The 12,698-nt window shown below is 41.3% G+C and overlaps 1 protein-coding gene across 2 annotated transcripts in view; it reads right to left on the bottom strand.

The window, feature by feature from the left end:
• PPP2R3B (protein phosphatase 2 regulatory subunit B''beta) overlaps nucleotides 1–12,698 on the bottom strand; it is a 102,921-nt gene that overhangs the window by 78,454 nt on the left and 11,769 nt on the right. For both annotated transcript variants that reach the window (XM_040336272.1, XM_040336271.1), the window contains exon 2: nucleotides 9,512–9,884. In XM_040336272.1, coding sequence (XP_040192206.1) covers nucleotides 9,512–9,820 — 309 coding nt within the window. In that variant the 5' untranslated portion in view covers nucleotides 9,821–9,884. The remainder of the gene's footprint in view (nucleotides 1–9,511; nucleotides 9,885–12,698) is intronic.

The following is a 12,698-nucleotide window of genomic DNA, read 5'->3' as shown; positions in this document are numbered from 1 at the left end:
TTTAACCCCCACTAGCGGCCGAAAAACAGTTAAAACCACCCACAATGCGCCTCTGCAGAGGTGCATTTCCGGCAGTATAGCCACGGAGTCCCATTGTTTTCAATGGGAAGGCGCGGTGGAGCAGTGGTAAACACACCGGCTCCAAAGATGCGGCTAGCAGGACTTTTGGAGCAGTCCCACTAGTGCACCGCCTCAGTGTGAAAGCTCTCAGGCTTTCACACAGACGGCAGGGCATGAGTTTTTCAGGCGGTATTTAGGTGCAATTTTTAGTGCTAAACCACCTGAAAAACTCCTCAGTGTGAAAGGGGCCTAAAGCTTAACACACCAAAACTGACTGTACAATCTCCTAACAACTATGTAGTGAAAATTGGACACAAATTAATTGGATAGTTTAGGTAGGTCCTCATATTGCATACATGGCAAAACTGAAGTTGATTGTACAGTCAGATCGTACTGTGTAGTAGGGTGACCTTAATGGCCCGTACACACGATTCGAAAATTGGACGAAAAATTTGGATTGGCTCCAGCACCCCACCTCAGGCCAAACGCAGTACTGCACACCGATGTGGCTTGAATCCTGCTCGTTTTGGGAGACAACACTTGCAAACCGAGTCAGAATTTTAAAGAAAACAGTGCTCGTATTGCAAAACGCTTGTTAACCACATCGCAATCCGAGGTTTCACTGTAGTCGTCCGAAAATACAACACATGACATCACTTCCGATTTTTTTTATGTCGTACGAGAATTTGGTGTGCTTTGTGCATTTCTTCTAGATACCTGCATTAAGGTGGGGGATTTGAAAAATAAAATCATACCCACCTAGTCCCCCACTGCCTCCAAGACAGAGAACCGAGAAATAAACGGTCTTTAGTAAGCAGAGAGTGGGAGATTGAAAGTCACTGGCTCTCTGCTATGCCCCTCCAGCTCTCACTGGAGCACAGGGCTGTGAAGGGGGCTTTCAGAATGCCGAGAGGCTGAGTCAGCTGCTGGTCAGGCATCTGGGTGGATCCCAAGAATAAAGAGTTGGGATCCCTCCAGAGTCACACTTTAGACTGGATTCACACTACTGTGACAGCAAAGTTATATGAATTTGCCTGCAACTTCCTTCCAACTTGGATGCCATTTAAGAGCTTGTACAAGGGCTGAACATGCGCCCAAGTCAGACCAAAGTAGTGCAGGAACCTTTTCTAAAGTCAGAGCGACTTGTGCAGCATCAGTTAGGAATGTTTCTCACAGGGAAACACTGAATTTCTCATGGGATCTAACAAATCGCATCCCATGTCACAGCAGCATGAAGCGAGCCTTAGTCCACTGTAGGCTCAATAGGAGTCACAGGAGTGCAGAACCAAGTACATTCTTGAGACCCACAGGAGAAGTACAGCCAAAAGAGCTTTGGCCCTACTACTCCTTTAAAGTGACAGTCAGCAATCCCATTAGGATCTGTGTTTAACATGCCCAAACTATTTTTAGCGGCGCTTTACCATCAATTTTGTGGCGCTATTCGGCCACTAGCGGGGTGCTTTTACCCCCCAGGGGGTCAATAAAGAGTTAAAACCATCCCAAAAGTGCATCTGGGGCTTTCACACTGGAGAGACAGCATTGGCCGTTTCAGCTCGCTTTGCAGGCGCTATTTTTATCGTTATAGTGCCAGCAAAGCGACCCAGTGTGAAAGGGCTCTTAGGCTCAATTCACACTTGTGTCACTTTGGAGGGATGCGACTGACCAATGATAATGGACAACTGTTGCATGCATAACAATCGGTTGATACTTTTATGTGACTTGAGGGTTTCCATTGCAGTCTGTGGTCCGACTTTCATGTGACTTGTGTCAAAGTAGTGCAGGAACCCACATAGAAAAAAACGCACATATTTGAACAGTTGTCATTGAAACACATGGGATGTGTGTCCAAAGTCACATGACAAGTCGCACAAGTGTGAATGGAGCCTCAACATGGCTTTCTAAAGACTCTGCAAATACTTTGTAAAAGCTTGCTTTATACACTGCTCGTTTTAAGCTAAAGTCTGTGTGAACAAGGTCTTAAAGGAGATTTTACAACAAAGACATTTCCTCACTCCCTGTTGATGTCAAAGGCAGACCCAACAGGGGTAGTAAATCACTAAACTATACATTAACCACATACAAAAAGGAACATTCGGTATTTGGTACAGGGATCGATGATTGGCTGTTACCTGCACTTCACTGCAAGTTCAAGAACTGATTACCTACAGCAAACAAAGATCACCCATATCTGTTGGTAACTATAGTAGTACACTGGGAGCAATCACAATCTTCCTTTAGGAACAGCTAAAGGAATGCAGTTATGTGCGTCGGGACCCTTCGAGGTAAGGCCACGCTATATTAAGATACCATTCAACAACGCAAAGGCATTTTGTTAGCTATTGAAATTGCACTTATTTTTCAGCTAGTGTGCTGGAGTGATGTGTGTCAGAAGATGTACATTTATTATGGACACATAGATACCAGTGTGTTGGGAAGCACTGTACTTGGCTTTTCAAGATGAATGCCCAGCAGAAAAAACACAATAGCACCACCAGAAATGCCATATTTCAAGCAACAGACTATTTGATCCTGAAGTACAGTTGGGTTTACATTATTATTACCAAACTGACAGCACGATATAGGCATGTTCTGATGTCAAGTTCTGGATAGTGCATGCCATGTCAGAAGTTCACTGCTGCTTGGAAAGGTCATCCATCACACAGAATAATAAGGTGCAGGTAGCAGGAGGAAGTATACAGATGTAATCTGAAGATTACTGAGCCGCCTGGTTTTTATGACCAATTGGAACTTGGAAAGGCATGCAGATGCCTACATTTAATTCATGCCACACATTTGGTAACCAATGTATACGTTAAGCATTACAGGCAAAACTGTACACACACGTCTAGAACGATGCAAGTGCACATGGGCCTCAGATTTTTAGACAGATGCAGACCAAACAAATTTAGCGCTGTGCATTTTCATATAATACTTGTATAAGGTTGGGAAATACTCCCTCTAGTGCGGTGTGTCAGCATTACACCTAAAATGATTGCAGCGTGAAAAGTCCTCTACAAAATATTATATATATATATATATATATATATATATATATATATATATATATATATATATATATATATATATATATATATATATATATATATATATAAATAAAACACACACAACCCACGGTTTCCAATGAACATCCAGTGAGCATCGCTTACACAGTTGAGGTTCCCAATTGTAATGTGTCACAGGATGTCCAACCTAGCCTCTGGACCGGTTTGCACCAATAATTCACTGACAGACGTGGTTGAGGCATTAATGAGAAATTGTTCGATTTCTGGTATGGACCTGAATTTAGCAATGAGTTGGACATTACTTAAACTAAAGTATATATACTGTATATATCCCCCCCCCCCCCCTGTCATCTATTAATGAGAAAGAGTAACCAGAATAATAAAAAATATTATTATTAAAAATGTATAATTGTAGATAAAAAGCATACAATTCTACAATATGTCCAGTTTCAAAATGACACAAAATAGGATTCTGATACAAAAGCTTTGCAAAATTATTTACAAATAGAAATAACCAAGTCAACAGTACAACAGTACAATTAAAAAAGTGAAGGAATTGGGGTTGATTAGGGTAAAATAAGGGTTAATAAGGGGTTAAAGAAGTACAAATTGTATATTAAAACAAACTATATGCAGGTCAATGCTCACTCCTATGATCTACAGATGAACAGAATAAGTGCCGGTTCACACTAGTGCGATTTGTGATGCGACTTGAGTCACACGGAATCGCATGACAATGGAAATCACATTATGTTCAGCGATGTCTGTCCTTAATGCGAGCATGGTGCGATTTTCAGTGCAATTTGGCTTCAAAGAAAATGCAAAAAACACAGCCAGGAAACAAAGTAGCACCAAATCATTATACTGAAAATAATGGCAAGCATTAAAACACAAAAGTAACCCTGTTACTCAGGATTTGTCTCTGTATGACTGAACAGCATTTATAAAACACTGCGAGAACAGCAGCTGCTGTAATATCCGCTGTATTTACACAGCATGGTTCGGCTGTAACGGCTGGCAAATGCTGCAGGGGAGGACGACCGTGTGTACAAAAACTCTGTTTCAATTATTATTATTTTGGGGGGGGGGGGGCATGTGTAGCAGACCCAATGTCCACAACTGGTTAAGGATGAGTGCACTTTAAAAGAGAAGTATTGGATTAGAAAGACAAAACAAACATATTACCTAATGGCTATTTTCTAGTCTGTCAATGCACTGAAAACGGACTTTAGATGCCAATCTTTGAGCATTTTCTAATGTTGGCAGACATCTTTATAGTCTCATTGCTGCCATTTCTATTTAAAGTGACTGCACTGACAAAGGCCATTGCATCATCACACTCATACCATCTGCATATTGTTAAATTAAAATGCCTGCTCCTAATTCTTCCTAAAGGTAAACCACATTTCAGGGACAAGGATATGGTGATATTATTCTACTCTATTGCATGCTGCCTTTTTTTAGCTTCAAGGATTGTAATAGCCACACTAAAGCTTGTAGTTATTTATAGAATACATGCAAGCTATTTATCGCTTCCCACCTGACCAACAGAATCATACATTCCTCATTCACTCAACATGTGAAAGTGATTGCACAAGAGACCTTACACCACAGAATGAACAAGGATTTAAGGTGTAAAAATATAAAAGATTTGTTTTATTACGTCACAACATCTAAAACACACAATAACCCCCATGCCACCATTCTGCAATAAAATAAATGGTGGTTAAATGCATTACAGACCATTTTCTTACAACAGTATGCACTGTCACGTTGCTCTACTTAGGAAAAACAAGTGATAAAGTGTCAAGTGCCATGAATATTGTAACCAGATATTGGAGATTGCGTTTGAATTTTTTTTTTTTACCTAGGAGCATTTATAGGATATACAAAAACCCTAACATTTATGAACCCACAAAGTCACACCAACATCAAAAGAGCTATTGCGGTGACATCTGCAGGCTTTACAGAGGTATTGCTGTTAAATGAGCACATTCCTACAAATCTACTCCAAAATGTACTCAAATTATACAGCTGCACACATTCAATATTTAGCTGTATTTTTAGACCAAATATCTATAAAAGATTACAGTGGACACGATGAGGAAGTTTCTCAAGCCCAAATTTCCTATACTATACTCCATATGTATCCCAAAAACAATAAAAAAAATAATATTATATAGAGAGAAATGAACAAAATGATTAACATTACCAGAATGTTTTTTTTTGTTTTGTTTTTTTATCTTCAGTTTTTAGTGAAGATAAGTATTTTTTTTTTTTTTTAACTAAATAGGGACGGGCACCACATAAAAATGTTCGGTTTGTCATCACTTATTCAAAATTCTGGATCAAATTCTGGTACAAATGTAACTCAAACCATTAGGAATACAAGCATCTGAACACATGGTCAAGATATTTTTGTGATGAGAATGAGAGTGAGAAAAGCTCCCACTTACAAGGCTGGCTGCCAAAGTTTAGGATCTCTAAATTATTCAACTTCCCACTACTGCATTTTGTTGCTTAACCACTTAAGACCTGGACCATTACGCAGGTAAAGGACCTGGGCAGTTTTTGCGATTCGGCACTGCGTCGCTTTAACTGACAATTGCGCGGTCGTGCGATGTGGATCCCAAACAAAATTGGCGTCCTTTTTCCCCCCCACAAATAGAGCTTTCTTTTGGTGGCATTTGATCACCTCTGCGGTTTTTATTTTTTCCGTTCTAAACAAAAATAGAGCGACAATTTTGAAAAAAAATTAAAATATATTTTTTACTATAATATATACCCCCAAAAAAGATATAAAAAAACGCAATAAGCGTTTATCGATTGGTTTGCGCAAAATTTATAGCGTTTACAAAATAGGGGATAGTTTTATTGCATTTTTATTAATAATTTTTTATTTTTTTTACTACTAATGGCAGCGATGGCTATTTTTTTCGTGACTGCGGCATTATGGCGGATACATTGGACAATTTTGACACATTTTTGGGACCAAAAAATGCTATAAAAATGCATGGTTTACTGTGAAAACGACAATTGCAGTTTGGGAGTTAACCACTAGGGGGCGCTGAAGGGGTTAAGTGTGACCTCATAAGTGTTTCTAACTGTAGGGTGGCGGGGCTGGACGTGTGACATCATTGATCGCCTTTCCCTATATCAGGGAACAGGCGATCAATGAGAGCGCCACAGTGAAGAATGGGGAAGCTGTGTTTACACACAGCTCTCCCCGTTCTTCAGCTCCAGGGGCCGATCGTGGGACTCCGGCGGCGTTTGGGTCCACTCGTCCTGTGGTCACGGAGCTTCGGACCGGGTCACGGAGCTTCGGACGTACAGGTGTGCGTGCTTGTCCCCCGCAGTGCCATTCTACCGACGTATATGTGCAGGAGGCGGTCCTTAAGTGGTTAAAGCAAACCTATTAGAAGAACTAAAGTCCTGCAAAAGAAAACACCTGTTGTCAGGCTATTATCCCAACACTCTGTATAATAGCCTTTAAAACACGGACCCGCAACAAGCATGCAGAGCTGCAAAAAAAAGTAAACTTCAATATTCTTAACATATAGGTCAGTGATTGTAAGCGCACTAAACTTAACAGAGGATCCAATCTGTAACGCAGTCAGAAATATTTGATTTTTTTTCCGTGAAGGACTTGTAGTCCAGAGGTAGTGTGTATCAAAGTCAGTTTATCTCCGTAATTTGGTCTGCAATTTCCTGTGTCCCCACAGCAGGTAGGCGATGAGGCTCCTCTCAGCAGGTGGCTCCTCAGCAGGTAGCACAGAAGTCATGGTCTCCTGTACCAGAAAAGAACCGGACCCTTCTGCACTGACAATTTGGGGCCTGAAGTCTTGACTGAATTCGAATTTCTAAAGAACATCCCTTTGCCAATAGAGGGTCAGACTATTGAGAGCCTCCCCTAGTGATGGATACTGGGGAACTCATGTCTGAAGGTTCCACTGGATGGAGACGAAAATGTGTTTCGGACTGCCGTTTGCATGGGCGAAAAAAAGATGGCAAAGCACCGCTAAAAATAGTGGCGCTTTACCACCAACACCCACGACGCCCCAGTGTGAAAGTAGCTTAAAGACCAACTACACCTTGTAACTAAGCAGCCCACACAATTGAGGACTGTGTGAGCGGGGTTCTTCCACCCCACAGCCACTGTCAAATTTGAAGTCCCGGCTGCCACCTTTTAGTTCTCAATAGATTACAAGAGCACCGATCACTGCACCCATAATCCATTGATACTCCCTCCAGCTCTCTAGCTGAAAGCCCATCCAGCGGTATGGACAGGGAGCTGGACAAAATAGCAGGAGCATTACATTGCACCCACGATCCACTGATTGAGGGTGCAATACTTTGCAGCCAAAATCCTCTTCTAGAAATGTGTTTGAACATGCATTGATAGATTTACTTAATTAGGAAGCAGTAATAGTAATCCTTTTCCGTCAAGGTCAAAGCTTATAAGAATGTAAATAATCACTTCTATTATGCGACCAGCTGCGCCAGGCATTCCTCCAGACACAAATCCACACCTAACAACTTTGCCTTGTTGAAACTGAAGGGTAAAAAAAAAAAAAAAAATGCAATAAAGAATATTCAGCTCATGGAAGATCAATACGGTGAATAGTTTTGGTTCAACACCCATCATTCTTATTACACTGAAAGCGACACTCAAAAAACGTTTATTTCACAGGTAGAAAGCAGTGGGTGGATATAGCTGAAAATATGAATGATGGTTATATTTAGTATCAAATGCCAGTATTACACCAGCTGTCAGAAGCATAGGCAGATAGATGACACAGAGCGAAGTTTTAGCTAATCCTTTGAGGAATGCCAATGTATCTGGAAATTTCACTAGGCTTCTTAAAATAGCTCACTACTATGCAAGGGAGTAGCATCAACTTCATTTCAAGAGCTTTCAAGAGCCAACACATACAGTTTTATTCTGAACATCAAACAGCAGCAGTGCCATTTCCAAACTATTGCCGTGGTAGAATTTACATTAAAGCACTGCTCCAAAATGTAAAATCATCAATTACAACTAGGGCAACCAAATTACCGAATCTGGGCACAGTCGCATATTATAAGCATTATTTACTCACCAAAATATGCCCGCTACCACCTTCAACACGGCTGTACATGCAGTCTAATTGCACAGTTACAAAATAAGGGCCCATCTATAAAAATCATTCAAATGTGTCCAACTAGGCAGGTCTGTGTTCTACCCCTTAAGCTTTATGCACATGGCTGCATTCTGGCTTTTTTTTCCCTCAACCAGATTCTGTACACAGCTGCCCAGGGCTGTAAATGGTTATGTGCCAGTGTCTGCATTAAAGTGGAAGTAAAGGCAAAACCCAACTCTAAACCTACTCCCAGCCACATTCTAAGTCCAATCTATATAACCCTGTAAAGAAAAGATCACTATACCTACCTATTCAGAAGGCGCTCCAGTCCGGTCCCAGGTTGAGCCATCAGCAGTGGCTTCAATGTGTAGGAGAGGCAGCAGACAACGGAACACCCATAGAAAGTATATTGGTGATGTCACTTCTCAGCCATTGTCGGCTTTCTCCTGTACACAGAAGGGGCTGCTGGAGATGGGACTGGCTTCAGAATAGGCAAGTATAGTGATCTTTTCTTTACAGGGCTAGATAGATTAGGCTTAAAATGGAGGTGGGGCTAGGTTTAGAGTCCAATAGGTTTTGCCTTTACTTCCACTTTAAGATACAGATGCGTATGGATGTGCAAACTTGGGTTCTGACTGCTGGTGTCCATATAGCCCCAGATGGTCGTGGGCATCATTAATTACAAACACATACATCTGTGATGATGTACTAGCTTCATCCCTTTATACTTGTTGTATGGCCCACAAATCCCGGCATATTTGTAAAGGCGATGCAACCGCGATCTCTCTAGTGTCAGTTTGTCTCCTACATGTCAAGTCTCCCCCACTCCAGAAACAAATCCAATCTCCTCAAAGAGTTCAGTCTCAAAATCTTTTGTAGCATTAAATCATAGTTTGTCCCCTTGGTGATGTCAGGGGATACAGCTGGGGCCCTAAAGCTGGTCATTTATGGTTCGAATGTTGGCCAATTCCTGCCTAATTGGCCTAAATTTGAGCGGTGGGTGGCCCTGTCTGCATAAAAAAGGAGCCAGTTGGAAAATTATTGGCTGAATTGTTGGCATTCAATCAAATGCAGCAATTGTTTTGGTATTCTGACAGCTGTGGGAGCAGCTGCTGTTAGAATACAATAGCTGGCAGAGGAGATTCCTCCATCCAAGCTCTATAGCAAATATACTGAATCTTAGGCAGTGTTGATAGCCTTACACCTTCTGCATTTACCATCATTGATGTACATTATGTATATATGGACATTAGGGCAATTTGTTGGCAAGATTACCAGATTCCCCTATATCCTATTCACATTACTTACCAATCTTGAGCCAATGGATTTACGTGTTCTGGGGGTGAATCCGCTTCGCGGGCTGCCAGATGGGCCAATGGGGAGAGAAGAAGGTGAGCGTGATGGAGGACTGGTCACAGGTGACAAAGATAAGTTATCCATTGTTTTGTGTAACATTTTACTGTTTGGTAGTGAAGCATCCACACCATCGTCATCATTTTTTATTCTTCTTAGGTAGTCTTTGAGTAGCAGTTGTGTTGGTGTCTCACTTAACCAATACAGAAATAGTTGATCGACTTTCACTTTCAAAACCGGTTGGAGAGTCTTATTTGAAGGCATGGCTAAACTTCGGATTTGCAGCGTGTCTGAAGATGGCAGTTTTGGGAAATAAAAATTGATAAACCTATAAAAAGCCATAAAGAAATGGTGTAATGTTACATTATGCAAATGTGAAAAAGGTTCAATTACAAATACTCATAATTTTTTGCAAATAACATTTAGTAACAGATGAAGTGCTATACAACTAAAAACTCTCTCACCAGGTCTTCTCTGGTAATGCAGTTTAACTAAAGTATAAATATGCATAGAGGAAGGTCGCAAACACCGCACACTTATCAAAATCATTGGTAAACAGGTGAAAGTAGCTTCAGCCAGCTTAATCCAAAGCCACACCCCCAATGCATTGCACCCAGCACACAAGGCTTAATCATGGGCAGAGTGAAATGTGCTGGGGGGGGGGGGGGGGCTTCGGATTAAGCTGGCTAAGGTTGCTTTTACCAGTTTGCCAATGGCTTTGCTAGGAGTGTGGGGTTTGGGAACTCTCTATGCATAGCCACAGTATGTGAGGAGTTTGACAGACTTCTACACAGCCAGCACCCATTGCAGCAAACTCTGGATGGATTTACAGGAGCTTGAGCAGAGACCTTAAGTTTTATAGGGTTAAAGCAGTACAAAGATACAATAATAACTGAGTCACGCCAGAAAGACGACAATCAAACCCATACTTTGTATATAGTTTCTTATGAAGTCAGATTCCCACTCTCTTTTCACTCTACTCTTCCTTCTCACATTAGTGGCCTCTGTCCTCAAATTCTCCTTTACCCCTCCTCCCCACTGTGTGCGTGTGTAATACTTTCGACACCGTCCTCCCCCTAATCTGGTCCTCCATTTTCTAAATGCATCCCCCCACTTCCAGCACCTTTCCATAATCCACTCAGTTCAATTTCTATCAGCCTGCTTCACAAAAACAGCTCCCGTGTTATGTGCCCTCTGGAATGCCCATTCGGTCTGTAACATGCTCACATCAGTGCACGACTATTCCTTTAACATACTTGTCATTACTGAAACCTGGCTTAAGAATCTGACTCTGCTTGTCCGGCTGCCCTCTCCCACTGTGGCCTCCACTAGACTCGCTCACCCAGTCAGTGGACAGAAAGGAGGTGGAGTTAGGATTCCTTCTATCAACACTGAGCACCTTTCAAGTAGGGTTGTCCCGATACCGATACTAGTATCGGTATCGGGACCAATACCAAGCATTTGCCCGAGTACTTGTACTCACGCAAATGCTCCCAATGCTTCACCCGATACTTGTACTGTCAGGGGTGATCAGTGCATGGGGAAGTTACAGGCACCAATCACCGATATATAGTGTATTCCGGCGTGTATTCCTCCGTGTATTCCCACCGTGTATTCTCTCCCCTTACATGCTCCTCCTCCACCCCCTGGAACTGTCAGGATGGAGAGCGGGGTAGGAGCCGGTAAATCAAGCTCCATACTGCTCCGAATGGACAGAGTCAGTGATCACTGACTCTGTCCATTCACATAACTGAAACATCGTAAACTGTGATTACAATGTTTCAGTTTATGAATGAAGAGAAAGAGAATGAAGCGCAGCTGATGCTGCTGAGAAAGGGACTGGGGAACATGTGTCCCTAGTCCCTTTCTCTGTCTCAAAGGGGAGATGTCAGAGGTCTGTTAAGACCCCTGATATCTCACCAAAGCCCCCCAACAGGGCTGAAAAAAAAATGATTATTGTAGAAAAAAAAAAAAAAACACACCACACAAAAAAAAGAAAGCATTATAAATAAAAAAATATGTAAAAAAAAAAATATTGTAAAAAAATTAAAAAAACAAATTGTTAAAGATAAAATAAATAAATAAAAAAAAACACTACTGACACGTGCTGCTGTCACATGAGATTTAAAAAAAAAAGTATCGGCGAGTACTTGAAAAAAAAAGCATTGGTACTTTCAAGTCTTTCCTACCATTCCCTCTCCTCTTTTGAGACCCACTGTATTAGTCTGTTTTCTACAATTTCTCTGAAGATTGTAGCGACTTACCGGCCTGTTGGACCAGGATGACTCATCTGCCCGATTACCCTACTTGCTCTCCTCAAAAATACCCACTATCATTCTTGGTGTCCAACATCCCTGTTAAATGTCAACAGCCCGCCTCAACTTAACCTCATCTTTTTAAAATAAGTTTACCTTCTGTAACATGACACACACACACACACACACACACACACACTTTTATTTTACCATAGATGAATCGCATCCCAGATGGTCCCTGCTGAACTGGACAAAATTTGATCCCTCTATGGCGGATTTAGGGCTGGATACTTAATAAATCCATAAGTGAGTGAAAGGTTTCATGGTTGGAGTTTAGCTTCAAGTGAAAATATACTGTACATCAGGCCAGATTTGCATTAACAAAAAAGGCAATGAAAGTAGAGATTCTGTAGGTTAACCATCAACAGACAGTACATGCCTCAGCTAAATACAACTGCTAAGTTTAAAAATGCATATACAAACTGGATTACCATCTAAAAGATTAGTAAAGTGGTTCAGATACCTGCACGCTCCAAACAAACTGCATAGCAAGGAATTTGACAAAACAATTCTTTGTAAGAGTTAAACAGTTACACCTTCCTGCTTACTATACAATGAAATGCAGAGAAGTTAAAATGCAGAAGTCCACCTCCCTACTGTTAGCCACTTACACCTCCAGCTTTAGGTTAGTTTTTTTTACACGTGCTCTATTTATAAAGCCATGACTGACTTTCACCAACATTGAGGCCTCATGCACACTGGACGTTTTTACAGCAGCAGTTTTTGGCAGTACACATTTTTTTCTACAGTCAATAAACTCTCCATCATGTTATCTTATGTGACCATGCACACATAGGCTGTTATCAGCAGTTTTGGGCAGTGGCGTT

The sequence above is a fragment of the Rana temporaria genome, chromosome 2, assembly GCF_905171775.1.
Source record: "Rana temporaria chromosome 2, aRanTem1.1, whole genome shotgun sequence".
Taxonomy (NCBI): domain Eukaryota; kingdom Metazoa; phylum Chordata; class Amphibia; order Anura; family Ranidae; genus Rana; species Rana temporaria.
This window is presented reverse-complemented; position numbering and strand designations above follow the sequence as displayed.